A 23,758-nucleotide genomic window follows, 5' to 3' on the forward strand; every position below is an offset into this window, starting at 1 on the left:
GAAGTGCTATACACAACTTTTTTCTAGAAATCAATCTTTTGGCCTCAACTGCTTTCTGTGGTAGCAAATTCCAAAGACTCACTGTTCTCTGGTGAAGAAATTTCTCATCTCAATCCAAAATGGTTTACCCCACATCCTCAGACTACAAGCCCTTGGGTCTGAACTCCACCTTGATTGGGAACATCCTTCCTGCATCTACCCTGTCTAGTCCTATTGGAAGTTTATGTGATTCCCCCCTCATTCATCTTAACGCCAGCAAATATAATCCAAACCAATTCAACATTCCTTATACCACAGTCCTGTCATCCCAAGAATCAGTTTGCTGCATTCCCTCTATAGCAAGAATATTGTTCCTCAGATAAGGAGGCCAAAACTGCATACATTACTCCAGGTGCTGTCTCACCAAGCGTCTGTAAATTTCACCTTCATTGCTGTAAAGTTAGAGTTTAAGAACAGGGAAGACTTGTAACAATGACACATGGTGTTGGCAAGACTGCACTCACAGTACTATGTAAAGCTTTGATCCTTGTATTTAAGAAAAGATATATTGTCACAGCAGACAGTTCAAAAGGAATTTGCTACACTGGGATGAAGGTGTTAAATTATCAAAAATGGCTAAATAGTTTAGGCATTTATCCGTTAGAGTTTTGGAGAATAAGTATTTATTGAAATATACAAGTTTCTGATGGGTCTTTAAGGGTAGCTATTGAGAAGATATTTCCAGTAGTGGCAGAATCTCAAACTAAGGGACATAGTTATCATTTAAATCTCAGATACAAAATAATTTATTCTCTCAGAGGATGATGAGTGTCCGGAATACTCTACCAGAAAGTTTAGAAGAGGAGGTAGATAGATTTTTCAAATATTGAACAGTTGAGAGCTACGAAAAGCAGGTACAAAACAGGAGTTGAGCCTTGGGCAGATTAGCCATTTTCACATAGAATGGTGGGGAAGGTTTGAGGGGATGAATGATCTTTTCCTGCTCCTATTTCTAGGTTCTTATACATTGTCTACCTTTGCCCCACCTCAGAGCATCAGCTGCTGAAATCCTCAACAATGTTTTATCACTTACAAATTCAACAATTTCAATCTGCTCCTGAACAGTATCCCATCTTCCACTCTACATAAACTTGCAGCTTATCCGAAACTCTATCCTAACTTATAGCAAGTTCCACACAACTATGCTCACTGACCAAAGGCTTCCCCATCCACCAATATCTCCATTTTGAGATTTTCATCTGTGTTTAAATTTCTCCACGGTCTCATTCCTCCCCATTACTGTAAAACCCTCTGCTAACTGTGATTCTCCAATTCTGTCCCGAATCCCGCACTTGTTTTGCGACGTCACTAATATTTGCAGTTTCTACAAACTCACCTTGAATTTTCTAACACCCCTTAATTATCCCCTCGGTTGGATTGGTGTCTATGTGTGTCTGAATCTGCTCCTGTCAACACCTTGCTGTTTTGTTATAAGGGCTTGTGGTAATATTAATCCAATAATTAGATATGTTAATAAATGATGTTAGGCCCTGTATATTTTTACCTGCCCAACTTGGATCTGGCACAAGAGAGATACGAGCTAATTTTTTATTATGAGTAATTGTTAATTTGATAATTGAAATGAGCCACTCTTTAGTTAATGAAAAGTAGATTACAGTAATTCTGGTATAAGTGAATAATCCTACTTAAAATTCCACAAAACTTCCCATTCTTCCATTTGCTTTCTGGCATTTTTCTGAGTAATGCTTGGGTAAAACACACCCTCCAAAAAACTTAAACAACAGGTCATTGCTTACGTGCAAATGTAAACAGTAGGAATTAGCTAGCTATTTCACTGACCTTTATGTACACACTCATACATACAGAACTCAGTGATCAATGTATAGTGATCAAGATCATTGCGAGTTTGAGAGTTTGACTGAAGCATTCTTAATCTTGAAATAGCTTTGAATATTAACACATGCAGACCTCACAACACTTTTGCCAATAAGGACGCTACTAGAAAACATTCGTAATTTAATGTCAATCTATGCTTGTGCTGTACAAGTGCAGCCCGTGTCCAGCTAAAGATGTTAACTGCACGATTACAAATACATCCTAAAGAAAATTCACAGCAAAAATAGGGATTGATGAATTTGACATACCGATCTGTCCAGCGATTACAGGGGGCCTCACAACCAGCAAGACAAGTTTATCTAGAAGCTGATGGAGGAATCGTACCACTGGCTCCAGTTGAGCTGAGCTCAAGGCTGAAATACTGTTCTTCAGCTCATTCTCCAGATCATTCTCCAGAATTCTCAGATCTCCAATTCGCACAGGAAATGCATGCTCCTCCAGGGCATGGACCAAAGCAAAAAACTTATCAAGGTATGGATCCTGTGTTAAATATTTAATTCATATTTTAAAAACAAAAATTATGCCAAACATATCTCTGCTTTCAAAGTTTACAAGTACAAAGGGTATGACAGCTAACTTTTAAACTTGGGAAATATAAGTTTATTTTCTTATATTATTTAGAACAATCTCAGTTCTAGGACTGTAATCAGTATTTTGATAATAGTTTTGACAATTTTTGTATACATTCCAGGGAGTGGTATTGATACTGGAACTTTAATACTTTCCCTTGTATTCACTGCTCCAATAACCCATTTTATGAAGAAATTTCTTCCAAACTTTCTGTCTCCACATTCTTGATAATGTCTAGTAGCTACTCACCACCAAAGCTCCCACCAGCCAGGCAAAGCAATTTTACTCTTCCACCCCATTTAATCTCTTCAAAAGTTTCAAAATCTTTAATAGATTTCCCCACCAAAACATCCAATATGAGCTCACACTTCACGTCAAACTGCTCAAGAATCTCACACTCACTCTTCCTGAATTTTGTATCATTTCCTCCTTCTCCAAAGTGAAGACAGATATGAAGTACTCATTTAACACGTTACCTATGTCCTCTAGTTCCGAGCACAGATTGCCACTCAGTCGTAATGATCTTTCTCTGGTTATCATCTTACCCTTCATTTACTTATAGGATTTCTTGGGATTCTCCCTTATCTTACCCGCCAGTGTTTTTTTCATGCCTCCTTCTTTACTCTCCCAATTGCTTTCTTAAATTCCTACTGCACTTCCCATACTCCACTGAAGGCTCCATTGATTTGCTTCCCTTGTATCTCTTAAACACCTCTCTTTTCCTTCATATCCCGTCCTGGATATTCCTAGACATTAAAAGTTGTCAGGGCTTGTGTTCCTACATTTCACCCATTCTATTTTGAATGGCCTCCACAGTTGTGCTCCACAGTTTTCTCAGAAGTGTACATAACTTACTCTTACTCCTATTATACATACGTAATTCTCTTTTATGTGTTCATTTTTAGATTCCCCACTTGCTGTACATTTTTATTTATTTATTGTACTTATGAGTATTGCAGGACTATCCTTACTACACTTAAGGTTTTGAACTCTTTGACTAATTCTCAATACACTGTAATAGTTCTGTTATATTTCAGGAGGAGAAAAGACCATTGGGTCCACATTCACTCATCCCATTTCTTTCTCATTAAAGCCCCTCACCTCTGCGCCTGGCAAAAAGCTAGAAACACACAGGCAATTCACGAACCTTTATCAAATCTTTCCATTTAAAATTGTTGAAATAGCAATTTTTTTGCCTCCTTCCTTGCATGGACCTACTCCACCATCCCCTACTTAAGTTATGAATAGATAAAAACATTCAAAATTCAAAGAATTTAGAATGGAATATATCAAATTTAATGCATATTCAGTTTAGAGAGAAAGTGTACAAAGCCAAATTTGAAGCAAAATTCAGACCTCCAAAAGAGCAGCCTCATGTTATACCTAACGGCATATCAGACACAGCTTTATTCTCACCTGAGTGTGAACAGAGGATACAGCAATCACCTCCACGTTGAACACTCCCTTATGGTTATCCACCCACTTCATTCCAGGCAGTGGTACCTGCAACAGTAACAGGATCCTGTATATTAACATATATATGTCCCTGTGAAGGTTCACTCAAGAAGTACAGTACTCATGACCCTGACAAATGAGCTTCAATTAGTAAGCAATCAATTCTAAAAGAGAAGTCTGTTCTGGAAAGACAGAACTTAAGTGAGAGGGAGTACTGGAAAGGGGAGAGAGACTTGAATGCAGTTTAAAGTTAAGGTTGTTATCGCAGTTGAGCAGATTCAGCTAAACTGGCTTTGTTTACATTGGAAGCTACAAAAATGGCTGAAGCTGCTGCAATTACATTATTTATGACAATGTGAATCTTTACCTAAAGGAGTTACTGAAAGCAATAATGAAAAACCTGTTGGGACCATCCAAATCTTCTAAGTACGTCTGTCTTTTTTGCAACTAAAACTTTCACTACTAACTAGTACTTTAAATACTTGGATGAAACAGATTATCTGTTGCAAGATAAGCCGGCAGACTTGAGGCATGAAGTTCTAATGTGCGATACTTCCACGTACTGCTCTCCATGGACATATTGAGCCAAATCTTCCTCAGGCCTCAGTAAAACAGAGACCCGCACCAATCATAGCTCACAAAAGAGAGGCTGTGAGACTTCACACGGAAGCTGTGGGATTTCACACAAAATGTTAGGTTTTGCGGTGCAGTTTGCAAGCCACAAACAAGTGCAATCACACACAAGTACATTGTGAAAAACTCATTCACTTTGAATTCACAATAACTGGAAACTGACACTTGTAAATATGTCGCTACTTTATATGATCACCTGTCTGATCAACTATTATTCTAAGCGCAGCTACAAGATTGAAGATACATGGACTCACTCTACTAAGTGCCACACCGTGTTAGCACCTTGTCTAAGAGAGGGCTACTCTTTCCCTAACACCCAGCATAGCAGAATATTTTGTCATTGTTTAAGACTGACTACAGTCCACCCCCCGAATGACTTGGAAGGATAGCCCTAACTGATGTTAGGGTTGAACACCTCGATCTCTATGAAGCTCTACCACTGACTTAACACTTATCCCTGACCTGTTGCGCTGTATTTGCAATACTGATTGTGGCTCAATCCCTGAATTTTAATGAAACAGCACCTCAGATTCTGAATGTTCCAACGGTTGATGAACCACGTGCAGAACAGGTTTTGACTTACTGTGCCAGTGACCCCTGACTTATGATAGTGCCACATAACTAGACTTAAGACTTAGATATGGCTTCCCAGTTGAAACACAGTGTGTTTACTTGCACATGCTGGAGGAATAACGTCAACATTGCACAGCACAACATAGCATCATCCCCATTCCATTCTAAAAAGTCACATCACACTCAAAATGTTTCTCTCTTCACAAATATACTTGACCTGTTGAGTTTCTCCAGGATTCCCTGTGTTTGCTTCAGATTTCCAGCATCTGCAGCACTTTATCTTTATTCGAGTTTTAATTCACTGTCACTTCCCTTCTAGTTATGCACTCCTTGAAGAAATTCTCTTCTCCTCTACTTGGAATTTCCATTTTCATCTTTTGGATTGTTCACCTTCATTGCTTTCCATCTTTCTCCTAGTGTTGGATAAAGTATTTGCTGAAACTTGCTGTTACAGGCACATCTCCTTCCTCAGTGTCTGTCCTTACCCCACACGGATTCCAACTCAAGTTCCATCCTTCATTTTCTGAACTCATCCAAGATTTCAGCTATTTCCAAGGCATTCAACACTAGGCAGCTGCTCCTACCTTATTCTGAGATCCACACTCAGTGCCATGCGCTGTCACATGCACACTCTCAACCTTTCTCCCCATCAGCATCACTGTCTCCAAGCTGTCCTAGTCTGTCGTTCCATTTCATGCTTCATCTCATTTAACACTTTAACAAGAAACTTTTTCTAATCCTCTCAGGTGCAAGTTCCAGACATTCAGGGATACTGATGTCCATGTGCATCCTTCTTCCTGTCCCCTGTCAACCAAGTCTGTCCCTTTAACCAATTCCACTTCTTGCTGTGTATTCACCAGTTCTGGAAAAAAGTCGTATAAGTCTGTTTCTCTCCCCACAGATACTGCCAGACCTGCTGAGTTTCTCCAGTATTTGTTTCAGATTTCCCACATCCTCAGTATTTTGCATTTGTTCACCTCTTGGCTGATCACTGCTGCCAATGGCGACATGCTTCTTGGTTTTGTATCTATGCTAAAAGGTAAGGCAAGACAGATATAAGGTAAGGTCTGAATGAGACAGCGATCCTGTGAACATCCAAGTAGGTGCAAACTGAGGGAGCATTAAACGAGCAAGCGAAGTGCCCCGAGATGGATCCTGCTCCAATCCACAGGATGGGTACCTGTTTCCGTGACCACAGTGACGTGGCAGCAGCAATTCAATGCAAGATGCTGATGCACTCCAAAGTGCAGCACTTAAGTGGATAACTGTTGTCTAAGTGAGTTGGAGATGTGCCTTGATGACGTGGTGAGGCCGGGGCATGTCCAATGCCAACCTCCAGAGACAGAGGATGAAGGTGATTATGGTCCTGCAACATGACATGTGATGCTGTGAAATGCTGCGTAAGATGGAGGTCTGGAGGGACATGTGGTTAGCTGGAGCTGCCAGGTACCCACCCTGATTTTCATATCAGAGATTGTTGCTATCCAGTTTCTCTCCACATGTGGGACAATAGCAAGCTGCATATAGCTGACGCAAGATGATGTAATGAAGAGATGTTGGAGCATGCAAGTAGCCTCTCACTGCTTACTAGCAACATTTTATCTCACCAGTCAAATCTTCAGTTCAAAATCTGATTTCCTTTTTCTTTACATCACCATACTTTTGCCACTGTCCACATGATCCAGAGAATGGGAAAATTCATCCCTATGTCTCTAGTTATCCATGCACAAAGCAGAAATGGTCAAAGTAAACTTGTTTTTTTAAAAAAGCCATGTGATGTTATAAACTTCCTGCATCTAACATGATTGATGTGCTGCATTTCACACAGCACTACACAGGTATAGCACAGAAGGTATTGCTTTACCTCTGAGGTGAAAGCTCTACATTCCAGTCACACTTTTTGGCAACAAAAGGAGCATTCATGACATGGTGCCACAGGTTAATTATCAGCCTGCTAATCATTCCAACACTTCCCCACTATTCCCCAAAGCAAAAGAAATGCACATCCAAATATAAAACAAATAAATATATAATTACTGTCGGCAGGTGTGGAACGCAAATATTGTTGTCAGAGATGAAAGGGCAGTCTACTAAATTACTGCATCACCCTGTCACCCTTGCCCATCAAGCAGTAAACCTGTCTAACTATAACACAGACAAAAAGGTAATCCAAAGTTTGAGTTATTTTCAGGAACTTACTTCTGGAGATAACACCGAGTAAGATTGTGGAGGCTTCTCAAGAGACACCGGAAGGCAGAACTGACCAGTTTTCAAGCGTCCATTCTGCAGCATTGGAATCCACTATAACGAAAGGGACAAAAATAAGCAAAAATACTGCTTAAACCAATTTGTAGCAATCACATTCTGTGCATCTGCTTGCATCTGTGTCTGCTTGTGTGTGTGGTGACAAAACTTAAGTTATTTCCAAAAATTACACTTTCCTGGGACTGCGTGGGTGAATAAGCAAAAAATTACCGATATCCAAGGATATTACTTTGAAACTGTTAAAAAAAAAGTGCATGTATGTCACTGAGGTTCCCCGCAATGAAATGAGCCAATGCCAGGAAATTAAGAGCTTTATATTAATAACAAAAAGTAATGTCCTTCCAGTACCATGTGCTGTAACGTATCTAGAGGAATTTGTTAACAGCAACAAGCATGTATTTTGCATGTTCTTAGTACATTGTGGGATTAAAGTGCGATCTTGGTAAATTCAGTTGAAACAAATGCAGTTAAAATAGCTTTGAGTTCTGCAGGATAGTTCAAAAGTACAGGGACCAAAAAGGTACATTATCTGGGGTCTAAGCATACTCAGCTGAGGAAAAGAAAGCATTCGCACTCCTGACTGCTAGCTGGTGGCACATGCTATAAAGTGCATGTATGTGTGTGGACACTGAGTACAAACATATTAGCCTTGGTCACATGTTACCTCTCTGAGCTCAAAAAACTCACTTATACTCACACAATAAGATACTGCAAAGTATGGCAGTCCATGCATTTAGGAGGAGAGAGAAGTGGTTGTGGGAGAAGAATTAAAAACAGCATTCACATAAGAGAAGTTTAAGGTTTTGAAATTCTATTTCTGACTATTGCATAAGCACTGTCGCCATGTTGTATGCCACAAAATCAGAAAATGTGTCCAGTACCGTGTATCCAACTGGGGTCTCCAAGGGTGTATTCTGCTTCTGTTGGCAGCTGACATGATAGAAGGTGAACAGCAGGTGGTGGTGATCCGTCAGATAAGCCGGAAGTTTGACTTTTATTTCTTCATGAAAGTCAGGTGATCTATCAAAAGAAGGCATTTCACACAAAAAAATCTTTTGCCTTTGTGCATTATGATAAGAGCTGAATTATCCAAAAGCAACAATGTTGATCATCTCAGAAGTCTCACATGGTTCCCTCATTCACCGAGTTACTCACCCCACCTCATTTACTAGAAGGATTCAGATACTGATTCTAGCTAGTTGCTGTAACTAAAATAAGCAGCCTAAGCTAAGGAAGAGAATAATCTTCCATTGCCAACTAACATCCAGTAACACCATACAGAAAGTGCTCATTCACAAACTATGAGGGAATGTCTATTCTTAAGTTCAAACTGTGCATTTGAAGGGCAGAAGACTATAACTCCCAGCTTTCCCAGAGCTCCAGCACTTACACAGACAGCAGCAATTTGCAAAGGATTTTAAAGCAATTATTTTTAAATCAAAACTGCAACCACAATACCAGTTTTGGCATGAAAATTTGCCGGTGTGACTGAGTGTGCAGCATAAAACACTATACCACAGGACTGGGGATGGTTTGAACTTGAGTCCACATGACAATAGCAGCCCGGAGCTGAATTGGCAGCAGAACGGCACAAGCTCCATGTGACCAAAGTGCAGCTCTGTCATCTTTAATGAGCCTGTAGGGAGCTTACGCTCAGAATAGCAATATGGTTGATTTCCAATTGCTGCTGAAGGAGCTAGGGCTCAGAGAAGCCCTGGAGCAAACATCAGGTCAATGAAGCTGTCTGTTCCATAGAACTGACAACTGGGGCACAGAAAGTGCTGTGTGCTGTTGTAATCAAACTGGTGATTTCAGACTTGTAAACCCAGTGGGATGCAGTCCACAAATAGCAATTGAGCAACTGAGAGAGGCAAGCAGACATTTGGAAAGTCTGAGTTGGTGTGGCAGTTGAAGGAAAATCAAAAGCTTTATCCTTGAAAGAGAGGGGATGAAATCCCTTGGAAGGAAAGGATTTTATGGGTGGCATGGTGGCTCAGTGGTTAGCATTGCAGCCTCACAACACCAGGGACCCAGGATCGATTCCAGCCTCGGGCAACTGTCTGTGTGGAGTTTGCACATTCTCGCCATGTCTGTGTGGGTTTCCTATGGGTGCTCCGGTTTCCTCCCACAGTCCAAAGATGTGCAGGTTAGGTAGATTAGCCATGCCAAATTGCCCATAGTGTTCAGGGGTGTGTAAGTTGGGCAGATTAGACATGGGGAATGCAGGGTTACAGGGAATGGGTCTGGATGGGGTGCTCTTCAGACAGTCGGTGTGGACTTATTGGGCCAAATGGCCTGCTTCCACACTGCCATTTTAAAAGGATTTTTGTGACTGACAGTGATCACTGAAGCTGGGATTGTTCTTTTGAGAAATTTGTGGAATCTGCCAAGATGTTGTTTGAATCATTAGACACTTAATTCCAGATTTTTATTGAACTCAAATTCAATGAGATAACTGAACTTGAGGCAACTCTCTCCAAAGAATACATTCTGAACATACCCCACATGGCTAGGCAAACATGAACAGAAATACTCTCATGCAAGAAAAAATAAACTTGCATTTTTCAAATACACTTAAAATTCTCAAAATATATCAAAGCATTTCCACAGCATGAATTAAATTTGAAGTGCAGTCTCTATTGCTTTATAGTCAAGCACAATTATAGCCAAAATATAACAGCGGTGTCAAATGAAGGGTGAATGTTGAGTAAGAGGCAGTCAAGGTTCTGTTCAAATCGTGACATTTGATCCTTTACATCTTCTTGAACAGTTTAAATAATGCACGCCTGTCTAGCTGGTGACCACTGCAGCCTAACAAGGAGTAATGTTTTAAAATTTTACAGAAATCTTTTTATTGTTTTAAGGGCTGTGCATTGAAATTTTCGTCTAAGTCATACTACACAGTTCTCAGTTGTGTAATTTTATGAATTGAATGACAGCAACACGTACTGGTAACATTTTACCATCAATGACACCTTCACTAGTTGAAGTGACAAAACCTTCAAAAATATGACACTTACTCAACATAAAACTGGTATTGCTTTTGGTATGTGAAAGAGTATATAGAAAAAAAGGTGAATAAAAATAAGCAGCAAAGGAAAAAGGCTCAATTTATTCCATGAAACATTCCTTTCAATAAAACTTAAATCACTGTACATGAGTATCTGATTTCTATGTTTATTTTTCTTTCTCTTCTGTGTAATTCTAAACTGAACTATTTTTCTACATACGTTGCTATAATGCTGGTATTGTGCTCGAGTGCACTGTAAGCTTACGTGCAAACAAGGCAGAAATATTTCTCGAGATTTTCTTACCTGTTGTGGTATATTACTGCGGTATAGGATTCTTTTATAAACTCTGCACAGCTTGACTTGCCAAAGATGACCTGAAACGGTAATAAAATCAGTTGTGTGAGAAAAGTTCAACAAAGATTTATTATTTAAGCGTTAGCAATGGCTTGCATCTGAGTCAAAAATCCATGGGTTCAAGCCTCTCTACAGGGAAACAGAGAATCCAGGTAGATACTTCAGCGCATTACTGCATGGTTCACAGAATGACAGCAGTGTTACGGCACAGAAGGAGGTCAGTTCATCTACTTTTATCTGCACCAACTCTTCATTACCTTCTGCTTTTTCCTTGTATGTTTGTACATTACTTCCATCCAAACAATTATCTCATGCTCTTCTGAATGTCTCAATCGACCCTACTTCCACCACACTTTCAGTGAATTCCATACCTTAACCACTTGCTGTGTGGAAATTTTTTTTATCACTTCACATTTGCTTCTTTTGCAAATCACTTGGAATCTGTTCCCTATGGTTCTTGATCCTTTTACAAAAAGGAACAGTTTGTCCCCATCTACACTCTTTACTTCTCTCACGATTCTGACAACCTCTACGAAATCTTTTCTTAGCTTTCATCTCTCTAAGGAGAACAGTGCCAACTTCTTTTATCTATCCTCATAATTAATATTTCTCACCATTCTGATAAAGTGCTTCTGCACTCGCTCTCCAATGTATTCACATTCTTCCAATAATGTGGAGCCCAATTCTCCAACTGAGGTCTAACAACTGTCTTATACAAGTTCAACATCATCTCCTTGCTTTTCAATTCTATGACCTATTAACAAACAAACATAGAAAATGCTGGAGAAAGTCAGTAGATCTGGTGGCATCCGTGCGGAAAGAAACACAGTTAATGTTTTGAGTCTGTATGACTCTTCTGAAGAGATGTTGTATTGTTTGGGCCTGTACTCATTGGGACTTAGAAGAATGAGCAGTGATCTTCCTGAATCTTACAAGATTCTTAGAGGAACTGACAGGGTAGATGCAGAAAGGTTGTTTTCATTTGTATGAGAGTCAAGGACTACAGGACATAAAGACAAGTGGTCACACATTCAAGGCACAAGTGAAGAGGAGTTTCTTCTGTCAGAGACTAGTGAATCTGTGGAATTCTTTATCATAGAGGGCTATTGAAACTGGCTCACTAAGTATATTCAAAGATGGGATAGGCAGATTTTTAATCAGCAAGGGACTCAAGAGTTAACAGGAAAAGGCAGTAAAGTGGAGTTGACAATTATAGTTGACAACTACCGACACTTCCGCCAACTACAATCCGACCCCACCACCCAAGATATTTTTCCATCCATACCCTTGTCTGCTTTCCGGAGAGACCACTCTCTCCGTGAACTCCCTTGTTCGCTCCACACTGCCCTCCAACCCCACCACACCCGGCACCTTCCCCTGCAACCGCAGGAAATGCTACACTTGCCCCCACACCTCCTCCCTCACCCCCATCCCAGGCCCCAAGATGACTTCCCATATTAAGCAGAGGTTAATGCCAATGTGGTATACTGTATCTATTGTACCCAGTCTGGCTTCCTCTACATTGGGGAAACCAAGCGGAGGCTTGGGGACTGCTTTGCAGAACACCTTCGCTCGGTTCGCAATAAACAACTGCACCTGCCAGTCGAGAACCATTTCAACTCACCCTCCCATTCCTCAGACGACATGTCCAACATGGGCCTCCTGCAGTGCCACAATGATGCCACCCGAAGGTTGCAGGAACAGCAACTCATATTCCGCTTGGGAACCCTGCAGCCCAATGGTATCAATGTGGACTTCACCAGCTTCAAAATCTCCCCTTCCCCTACCGCATCCCAAAACCAGCCCAGTTCGTCCCCTGCCCCCACTGCACCACACAACCAGCCCAGCTCTTCCCCTCCACCCACTGCATCCCAAAACCAGCCCAACCTGTCTCCGCCTCCCTAACCTGTTCTTCCTCTCACCCATCCCTTCCTCCCACCCCAAGCCGCACCTCAATCTCCTACCTACTAACCTCATCCCACCTCCTTGACCTGTCCGTCTTCCCTGGACTGACCTATCCCCTCCCTACCTCCCCACCTCTACTCTCCTCTCCACCTATCTTCTTTTCTCTCCATCTTCGGTCCGCCTCCCCCTCTCTCCCTATTTATTCCAGAACCCTCACCCCATCCCCCTCTCTGATGAAGGGTCTAGGCCCGAAACGTCAGCTCTCCTGCTCCTGAGATGCTGCTCGGCCTGCTGTGTTCATCCAGCCCCACACCTTGTGATGTAGGTTTGATAACATTTGTTTTACCTGCATTGCATTGTTTTGATCTTCTCCAGACATGAACTGCACTTTCACAGTAATATTCCTGGCAGACCCCTGACGATTTGCAAAATTGAGGCTCTGGGGATACACATAAAGTAAATTCCTGTGGAATTAAACGACAGAGTTAATGAAACGTAAACATACAGCTGAAGCTTTCTTTTATCAATGACACCACAATGCTGTAATGAAATTCAAATAAACAAAAAAGGTATGTAGAAATTGTTTAATCTTTAAGATGACTGGATAAAAGCTGTAAGATCCAGTTCAATGTGTCAAAAAATTGAGGACTGAAACATGGAACCAAAAACAGATTTGATGATTCTGTTTACGATAAACACTTGATCTCCGATCTGTCTTTATTACTAACTGTTCACAGGGCACTGCCATCTCTAACTGCACGCAGAAGGTGGCTTTGCCCTGACATTTCAGACGACAGTGAAAAGTCAACTAAATTGTTATGAATCTAGAGTCACATATGAACCAGATTTCAACATTTAAAAATTTCTGTAAGAGATATCATTGGCAAAGCTGGCATTTGCTGCCCGTCCTTAGTTTCCCTTGAACTGTTTGGCTGTATAGTGGTATTCACTTTAACTTTGTCGACTTCTGCAATTCATCTACAGGTCTCTGGTGTTTTGAGGCAAGGAGCTGTTCAAAGGCAAGGAGCTAATGCTCTCTCACCTTGAACTTTAGGTATTTGACCACAAGCTGTAAAGGTGATCAGGGGTGTAGAGACAGGAGGGAGAGAGAGTGAGCAAAACAGAGACAGGGACTGACAGTGACAAGGGTGCTGGAAAAGGGGAGATGAGAAGGTTTCAGTAATCCTATTGCATTTACAACCTTCTGCTGTTTTTGTATGACATGACTTATGCTGCATACATCAGAGTAAGGTCCACATTATCAAAGATCCACGTAGACACATCTCATGGGTCTCTTGAAGGTGCAAGATGATAGCAGAATAGGATGCTCCTGTCAGAGCTCCTTTGCTCCACCTGATCTTTTTCTTTCTATTACTTTGTTTCTCTTTTTTTTTCCTTCTTCTATCCCCTTAGCACCGCAGGTGAATCCTGGAGCAGTGGCAGGAGGCAGCAGCAAGTCCCAGAGAAGTGAGCCCCGGAACAGTGCACTCTGCAGCAGCGCATGGGTTGGGAGCCCCTGAGCAGCGCGAGCAGTGAGCCCTAGAGCACTGAGAGGGCTGGGGGCCCCGGAGTAGCATGAGCAGTGAGCCCCAAGGCAGTGCATGGGTTGGGAGCCCCAGAGCAGTGCAAGCAGCGAGCCACAAGCCCTAGAGCAGCGCGTGGGCTGGGAGCCCCGGAGCAGCGAGCCCTAAAGCAGGATATGGGCTGGGAGCCCCGGTGCAGCGTGAGGAAGTAGCCCCAGAGCAGTGCATAGACAGCAAGTCCCAGATGAAGACTGGTGTGCGGGAGGCATTCTTCAACCATACCTTGGAGCAGCTGAGTGCCAGTATGGATCGGACTGGGGTTTGGAGTGGAGCGGAGACAGCTGTTTGACTGCAGTCTGGCACAGGCGATCGGACCACAAGCAGAGGCCCTGCACTGAGTTGCTACAATGTGACATCTATTTGAAATTTCCTACCTTACTGTAATGTCAACTCTTTACTGATGTCTAATTTTTAAACTTATTTTTCAACTCTGTGAAGAAATGCAATTACTTTTAGCCCACTGCTGTACCAAGAATTGTACCTAGGTACTTGTACTTCAGATGTTGCCAGAAGAAGGCAGACATTGTAAAAGTTTTTCACTGTACTCCTACAATCGAGTACACATGGAAAGAAAAGGGTATTCTATTCTTTGTTGAAATTTTCCATGTCCCACTATGGTAGGGACTACGGTAAGCTGTCATTTGTGCATCATGTGAATGTTAACTGTTCACATTATTAAGGTCAGATCCTGTTTCTGAAATTCCCCGCAGAGGTTCATTAGAACCATGACCAATAGATCAGCTACAGCAGGCTGCTTCCAAGATCCATTGGTGTTGAGTGTGACCTCTCAATCTTCAATCTACAAAAATATCAAAGCTGTTTTAACTGTGCTTGGACTATTAGGGTGCTCACCAATGGTGGAAGTGCTCACTTTTAGTGGGACCTTCCTGGGTTTGCACCACTGGAGCAATATTTAAAGACCAGCTGTGCACCAGGTAAAACACCGCTGGCCAGAAATAGCCCTTCACAGTAAGCATCATGGGAGAATTTGTGTCAGATCATACTACTTCATCTTGTTTCCTTGTGACGAGGTTAGTACTGCAGATGGTAGCAGGCTTTGCCAAGATAGCTGGATTCCCCCAAGTGCAGGAATAGGGGCAGGACACTTTGGACTGTACAAGTCATGTTGACAGCATCACATCACGCATAACGAAACAGATTACATCAATAGAGCAGGCTTCCACTCAGGAAATGTACAAGTCATCCGTGATCATATTTACTATGCCCTAGAAATCTGTGCCAATGACCCTATAAGCTGCCATGATGTGTATATGCTTAATAACATTCAAGTCCCTGCTTCATTTCAAGGGCTGAATGCCTTACAAGGTGGCTGCTGGCACTCAGGGGTTACCCTCCAGATCAACGGTTGATGACTTTGTTATGCAGCCCCTTAACTAAGACAGCACACAGATACAATGCAGCCTGCTCTTTCTCGGTGGTCATTGGATCAGTCTGGGACACAGACTGCCAGACACAGTGTGCCACATAATCCTTGCATGTTGTGCTCTGCAAAACTAGAGCAGGCAAAGCAGAGATGTGATGGACGCTGAAGAGCTGCCAGAGTTTTGTGGAGGAAGATGGGGACATTGTGCAGGAGGATGATGTAGGTGCAGTGTTCGACGCAACAAGCTAGATAGGACTTAACCGACATCCACTCCCAATAGATGTGAGTTGGGTGAGGTTATCATTCAATGAAATTAAATTAATTGTTCTTTGAAAGGCAAGCTAGAGATTTTGTTTTAATTTTAGTTTTTATTTGATCTTGCTTTTCCTGTCATTCAATAAAAGTGAATGTCATGAAGCTTTTCCAACATGTGATGCTCCCACATTGAACAATGGCAAGATGTTATGTTACTCTGGACCTTAGGGAAAGTGCAGCACTCCTTCAGACAGGTTTCTAACATGATATGACTGTAAGGACAGGGAGCCTGTGTATCTTTGTTTTTGACCTGCAGTTACTACGGTACTTAACCAGGCAGGTGATACGAAAGAGCCAATACATTTACCATTATGAGATTTTATTTCCAGTGAAATGTCACCCATGTCACCTAGGTGTCTTCAGAAGCTTTTCTTTATCATTGGTCTTGCATGTTCTGTTCTGTGAAGGGATATTTCTGGCTGGCATTATTTGACCTGGTGCACAGCACAGTGCCGGTGTTGCAAATCTGGAAAGCTTCTGGTGGGGACAGGGGAACTTCTGTTGTTGGTGAGCACCCAACAGTCCAAGCACAGTGCCTTAGAGACAAGGTGCATTCATAAGGACACATACTGTAGAGAACTGCACGGGACAATCCCTCCACAAAACTCCCTGAAATCAACACTTAAGCTGAATTTTGCAAGAGACAAGATTCTGGGTGTTGACCTGTGCCCTATGCTGAATCAAAAACCCAAGAGCTGTGGTGTGCCTATAAAGTTGCAGCTCTGCTTTAATAGCTATGATTCATAACGTAAGTCGAGTTCCCTGAGTTATTGCACTATATCGTGCCTGTTGCGTTACGGGTTCAAGTCTCAAATCAACACATTAATATTAGGAGATAAAGCAGAGATAATGTTTTGGGTCCAGTGATTTTTCTTCAGACCCCATTCCGAAATGTTAACTCTGCTTTCTCTCCACAGATACTGCTAGACCTGCTGGGTTTTCTGAGCCATATCTGCTTTTGTTCCTGATTTCCAGCATCTGCAGTTCTTTGGTTTTTAAAAGATTAATATTACGAAGAGTTCTAAATATAAAGCCTCAAAAGTATAAATTCTAGGCAGTCTTGAAAGCAAATTATCTGAACAGACCAAAACAAAGACAAAAATTTGGAGGAAAAGGTGTTCCCATCTCTAAGAGTATATGCGTTTTAGTGTAAAACGTGATATGTTTCTTCCCAGACCTTGAGACCAAAAACAGCCCAAGCATGATTCCTCGTTTATGTAGCTCGTTAATTTTGTAACAACAATTTCCCTCGGTAGGCCTGGGTGTCCTCATACACCAGTCACTGAAAGTAAGCACGCAGGTGCAGCTAGTGATAAAAAAGGCAAATGCTATGTTGGGTTTCACAGCGAGAGGATTGGCAATGTCTCGCAATTGTACAGGGCCTGGTAATACCACACCTGGAATACTGTGTGCAGTTTTGGTCTCCTCTTCTGAATACACTGGGCCTACTTTGCCTGGAGTATTGGAGGCGAAGGGGTGACTTTATGGAGATTAATAAAATCTTGAGGGGTGTAGGTAGGTTAAATAGTTAAGGTCTTTTCCCTGGGGTGGAGGCGTCCAAAACTAGACGGCATAGGTTTAAGGTAAGAGGGGAAAATTTAAAAGGGGTCTAAGGGGCAAGCTTTTCACGTAGAGGATGGTGTGTGTATGAAATGAGCTGCCAGAGGAAGTGGTGGAGGCTGGTACAGTTACAACATTTAAAGGGCATCTGGATGGGTGTATGAATAGGAAGGCTTTAGAGGGCCATTCGCCAAATGCTGGCAAATGGGACTGGATTTATTTCGGACACCTGGTCAGCATGGACGAGTTGGACCGAAGAGTCTGTTTCCGTGCTGTATATCTCTTTGGCTCTGTGATGCTATATTAACTCTTAACTTACACTAGAATTTCACCACCCAACCCTTCCAGCCACATTATTAATTTAAGAAGGACAATGGGAAAGGAACACTTATCCTTAAGTTTCATTCTGTCATTCAGCATGACTTGACTGTCACCAGATTCCATACTTTAACACCATTTCCCTGGATATCTTATCTTAATTGAAACTAATCAATCTCAGAGTCTAAATGAACTGGCTCAGCAACAATGTTCATTTGCAGAAAAGAGTTTCCAACTAATGCTGCATTTGAAACTGTCAGGCCATCACTGAAGGAGTTCCTCATGGTAGTATCCTAAGTCTAAATGTCTTCAAGTGCTTAATAAATATCCTTCCTTTGATCATTTAGTCAGATGGGGAAATGTTTGCTCAAGATTGAACAAGGTTCAGTACCATTTGCAATCCTTCAGATTCTATCGCAGTCTGTACCCGCACAGATCAAGACTTGGACAAAACTCAGTCTTGGGATGGCTACATAGTGAATAATATAATAAAATGGCTATCTCAAATAAAAAAAACCCTACCATCTCCTTGTTCTATTTTACAGCACTACCAACAGCCAGTCCCCCAATATGAGCAGCATGGACTCTACCATTGACCGGAAATTTGACTAGTTATATAAATACTGCAAGGACTGGCAGTAACTCACATCCTGACTCCTCAAAGCCATGTTCACCATGAACAAGGCAAACATCAGAAGTGTGAAGAAATACTTGCCTGGATGGGTGCAACTCCAGTAATGACCAAGATACCCAACATCATCTGAGACAGATCAGCCTGCTGAATCAACACAGCGTCCATCACCTTTAAATTCAATCCCTTCACCAATGATACACGGTAGTTTTATGGCTATGAGATGCACTCTAGCCAAACCTCCTTCAACACTTCCTTTCGCAACAACAACTATTACCACTTAGACGAACAAGGCTGGTAGGCAATTGGGAACATCAACACATGCAAAACCCCTCCAAGTCACAGATCATTTTGACTTTGAACTATAATTGTTGGTCCCTCACTGTTGCTGGGTCAAAATCGTGGAACTTCCTCCATAAAAGTAATGTGGGTTTACCTATATCGCATGGAGCTGTAAATGGTCAAGGTGGTTGCCTTGCCAATGGCACTCACACAACCGAAAAATTAACAAAACCCGTGTATATATAAACAAAGGATACTCTTCGGGCCACGCAAGAAATTATTTACTTAGATTGAATTGGATGCATTGAAGGATCTTGATATCATTTATAGTGGTGAAATGAAAATAGATAGGATTAGGAAAATTATTAGTATCACACTTACAACTGGCAGATGGGCGGAGGTGCCTTAGAAATAGTCATCCACGTGGGCATTTTCCATCCAAAAGACTTACTGTAGACAATGTCAGTGCTGTATCATACTAGTGAAACAGTTTCTCATTCGGCAAAGATCATACCCCTTGAACAGTTTTTGTGTCAGAGACTGGTTGACAGGTATATCTCAGAAATGCTGCCCCGGTGTGGGGAAACAAATGTGCCACCTGCTTTAGCATATAATCAAATAGGCCCAGTATCTTCAGCTACTTCATCAATGAACTTCCACCCATCATAAGGAGCTGAAGAAGCTGGACACCATCCAGGACGGAGCACAGTGCAGATAGAGACCATTCGGCCCATAATGTGCCTCACTGACCCTCCAAGGAGCAGGCCACCCAGACTCCTCACCGCTCCCCCGCCCCCCTCAATTCACCTAGCCTACATATCCCTGAACACTATGGGGAAATTTAATATGGCCAATCCACCTAACCTGCACATCTTTGGACCGTGGGAGGAAACCACAGCACTCGGCAGAAACCCACATGGACAGTCACCCAAGGTTGGAATCAAACCCAGGTCCCTGGCATTGTGAGGTATCGACTCTAACTGCTGTGCAACTGTGCCACCATAAGGAGCCTGCTTGATAGCTTCACATCCATAAGCATTCACCATCTCCAACACTGACGGACAACAGCAGTAGTGTGTATCATCCACAAGGTGCACTGCACCAATTCACCAAGACTCCTTAGAGAGCACTATCCTAACCCACAACTACTTCTATATAGAGGGACAATGGCAGCAACTACATAGGAACACCAACACTTTCAAATTCGCCTCCAAGCCAGACACCACCCTGACTTGGAAATATATCAACGCTCCCACAGTGTGTTGGGTCAAAATCCTGGAACTCCCTCCTCAACTGTAGGTGTATCTGCTGCAAAGAGACTACAGCAGTTCAAAAAGGCAGCACACTGCACCTTCGGGACAGGGAATTAATACAGGTCCAGCTGCCTGTGCTCATGAACCCTGAATGAAAAAATTTCAAGAAAGTCCGGGAGGTCAAAAGTTGAAATGTCTAATTTCAACAGAGTTTGATAATCTCAGCTGGGAAACAATTTGGGATTGCTCTGATTAGAATCGCAGCGTGTTTGTGGATGTGCATGGACAGAAGTGTGATATTGTCTCAGTTGAGTTACCGCCAACTATTACTATTTAGGTTCACACATGAAAAATGGTCTCTTGACCAAAGTAGCAGATACAGCCAGGGCTGTAGCAATCACTGGAAAAGCTCAGCAGGTCTGGCAGCATCTGTGAAAAGAAATCAGAGTCAATGTTTCAGGTCCAGTGGCCTTTGCTCAGAACTGCCAATTCTGAGCAATTTCAGGTTTTGTTTCTAGAAGTTTTTCTTCCCTCCTTCTCTTACAAACCAACGGTTAACATTCTACATTTACTATCATTAAACAGGGATCAGCTTAGTGAGTATTGAAATGTTTACTGAGTCAACTTTGCAGTCTATACATAATAATTACAACTAGCCATACAAATCAATGATTTATCAATAGTCCAAAGATTAAAGAACCTTTTGAAATTATTTCCATTGTCTATGAACATTGGTTTATTAAAAACAACTTTCCTTCGGTCCTTGTATTCATCCAAAATAATTACAGGCCATGTCTGAAAAATTAAACTGAAAACAGTTTGTTCTAATTTATCAGTAACTCCGCAACATTTTCATTTTATACATATTTTACTCATCCCATTATATAACTGTGATAAAGATATTGAGGTTTTCCATTACTTAGTAAAAACATGACTTTTTTGATCAGAGGTATTTTTACAAAGAGACATTAAAGATCAAAAAGTTCCTCTTAATGTGTAAAATATTTACGTAAAGATTAATACTTCAAAGACAATATAGCGCAAACAACACAACAATTTAAACTTTAATTGGGTTAAATAATGTTTAGAGAAAAGAAAAACAATGAACACCAAAAAATAAGAACGGAGGCCAAATGATAACTAAAAAGTAACATTTCACACGGAATTTTTCATCGAAACCATGGTCTCACATCATCATGCACCGAATCCTGCAGGTTTTAACCTTATTGTCCTACTATTTACAGTTATCCACTCCCAATTTCTTCCCAAAACAACAAATAAAATGTTGTAGCATTCCCAAGATACAGAAAGAGATAAATAAGCACCCTATAGGGCAGCAGAAAAGAATAAAAGGAGAAAACTAGTTTGAAAGATCAATCAGCATCTCTACATCAGATAGTTATCCAGAAATCCCAATGGATTGTCAGGTAAGGAAGGGACTCAGATTCCTATCTGTAAATAGTAATCATCACCTTGGTGAGAATCACCTTTCTAAAAGTTAATGCGATTATAGACAAAGTCTCAAAATCCTACTGCAAAAGTAGTATCCAAGTTCACCTTATTAGCTTTACTCAAAACTGCATAGGCAGCACGTCCCATGCTGTACTGTACTGAGAGGAATTTTTAAGCAAGGTGGGGTTAAAAGCTGACAACGTAAATTCAAGTTATAATTGACACAGTGCATTCAGATACCAATTTCAGTCCAGCATTTGACTTGTTGGATTTGTAATTTTATACTGGCTTCATGTACAAATTCATACTTCTGTTGCAAGGAGGACAACACGTTGCTGCCCCCTGCTGTTCAACAAAATTAGCTAACTCACACAAAGAAGAATCCACTGTCCTGAAGCACAATGCAATCTCAAATTTTTCACAACTTAGCAGCAGCACACGACCAAGTATTTTTTATATAACTCGTATTCAATAAATGACAGAATGCAATTGCACATAGTGCAAACCTTTCCTCATTGTTCTTTTTGAAAAAAAAGTGACAATTACTTATGCACTGCACTGATTTAAAAATATGACCATCATTCACACCTGTATGTGGTGTATGGCACGTAAACATCTCTTGATGGGAATTCCAGGATATCCTTCGTTGGTCTGACTCTCGTATCTGGATATGGTTTCACTTGCAGTAATTCAGGAGTCAGGCAATAATGGGGATTTTCTGGAGCCGGTGAGATATCGATTTTCAGCTGAGCTATATACAGATGGCAACAAAAAGAAATATTAACAAAATTGAAAGACACTCTAAAGAAAAATGAACTAAGGTAAGATTTGCTCTTGAAGCTTCAGATTTGTTTTTTAAGTTGTCATAGAAACAGGAGTGGGTCATTCAGCCCATCGAGCCTGCCCCCCACACCAAGTAAAGCACGGCTGATCGTTTACCTCAATGTCACTTTCCCACACAAGCATCTTGATGTCATTAATCTCCAGGAATCTATAGTTTTGTTTATCCTGTATACGTGCGATGTTTGAGCCTCCACAGCCCTCTGGGGTAGACAGTTCCAAAAATTCACTACCCTCTGAGCCAAGAAATTCCTCCTCATCTCAGCCTTAAAAAACCCACTGCATATTCTGAGATTATGTCCTCTAGTCCTGCACTCAAAAACCCAGGGAATACTTCAGCTACATCCACCTAAGATGTCCTATAAGATTTTTGTAAATATCAATAAGAACACCACTCATTCTCCAAAACTCTGAAGAAGACTGGCCCAGTTTCCCAGTAAAACTCTGAAGAACACTGGCCCAGTTTCCCAATAAAACGCTCCCGCAATCACAAGGTTTGTCTAGTGTAGCTCGATGGCAAATCCCGCCATGGCAAGTATATCCTTCTTGTCCAGTCTGTCCAACATACCAGGGAAGATTAAAGCTAAAAGCTGTCAATCTAAATAAAAATCAGAAAATCGTGGAATTGATTAATTTTAAGGCAGCTTTCAAAAAGGTGCCAACTTTCATCAGAATTAAACAGAGAGCTGTAGAGGAACACTGAATGTCACAGGGCAGAGTCAAGAGAAGAAGAACAGGGAGGTTATGATGAATTTATAGACGATAGTAGTTAGACTTCTGTTGAAGTATAATGTACAACTCTAGGCGCCTCACAATAGGAACGATGTGAATGTATTGGCGACAGTGCAGAAGAATGGCACCAGGGATCATACACTTTAGTTTTGAGGAAAGATTGTGAAGTTGGGGTTGTTTGGAGAGGAGAAGACAAAGAGGAGAACTGAAATAAGCTTTAAAAATCATGAGTGGTCTGGACAGAATGGATAGGAAGAAACTGTTCCCTCTTGTGAAAAGATTAAGAACCAGAGGCACAGTTGTAAAGTATTTTGAAAAGAAGCAAATGCGTGGGAGAAAATGCTTTTTCACACAGTGCACAGTTAGAAGATAGAATTCCCTGCGTGGAAGTAAGATGCAGGCAGGTTAAATTGAGACCTTCAAGAAGGCATTGGATCACAATTTAAGTCTGAAAAATGTGAAAGGTAGGGGGGAAAAGGCAGGAGATTGGCACAAAGTTGAAGTACAAATGTGATGGGTTGAATGGCCTCGATCTGAACTGTAGCGATTCTGGTAAGAGAAGAATAAGTTAAAAGCACATGAGCAAGCTGACATATTGGTCTTGTTTGGGCAGCCATGAGGTGAGCATTAGCTATGAGGTAGAAATGAGAAGAGTAGGCATTGGCAGGGGCCGGGGTGGGATGTGGGAAGAAGATTGATTACAGTGGAAGGGGAGGTGAATGCTCTCAGAAATTAGATCTTTAACA

General features: G+C 41.5%; 1 protein-coding gene across 15 annotated transcripts in view; it reads right to left on the reverse strand.

Moving 5' to 3' along the window:
• Positions 1 to 23,758, reverse strand: part of dock7 (dedicator of cytokinesis 7) — a 173,041-nt gene that overhangs the window by 87,391 nt on the left and 61,892 nt on the right. For all 15 annotated transcript variants that reach the window (XM_048539932.2, XM_048539944.2, XM_048539943.2 and 12 more), the window contains exons 14-20: positions 22,029 to 22,191; positions 13,009 to 13,126; positions 10,707 to 10,777; positions 8,274 to 8,412; positions 7,327 to 7,428; positions 3,883 to 3,969; positions 2,145 to 2,376 (exon numbers count right to left, since the gene is read on the reverse strand). In XM_048539932.2, the coding sequence (XP_048395889.1) occupies positions 2,145 to 2,376; positions 3,883 to 3,969; positions 7,327 to 7,428; positions 8,274 to 8,412; positions 10,707 to 10,777; positions 13,009 to 13,126; positions 22,029 to 22,191 (912 nt within the window). The remainder of the gene's footprint in view (positions 1 to 2,144; positions 2,377 to 3,882; positions 3,970 to 7,326; positions 7,429 to 8,273; positions 8,413 to 10,706; positions 10,778 to 13,008; positions 13,127 to 22,028; positions 22,192 to 23,758) is intronic.

This window comes from Stegostoma tigrinum, chromosome 8, assembly GCF_030684315.1.
Source record: "Stegostoma tigrinum isolate sSteTig4 chromosome 8, sSteTig4.hap1, whole genome shotgun sequence".
In the NCBI taxonomy this organism is placed as follows: Eukaryota; Metazoa; Chordata; class Chondrichthyes; order Orectolobiformes; family Stegostomatidae; genus Stegostoma; species Stegostoma tigrinum.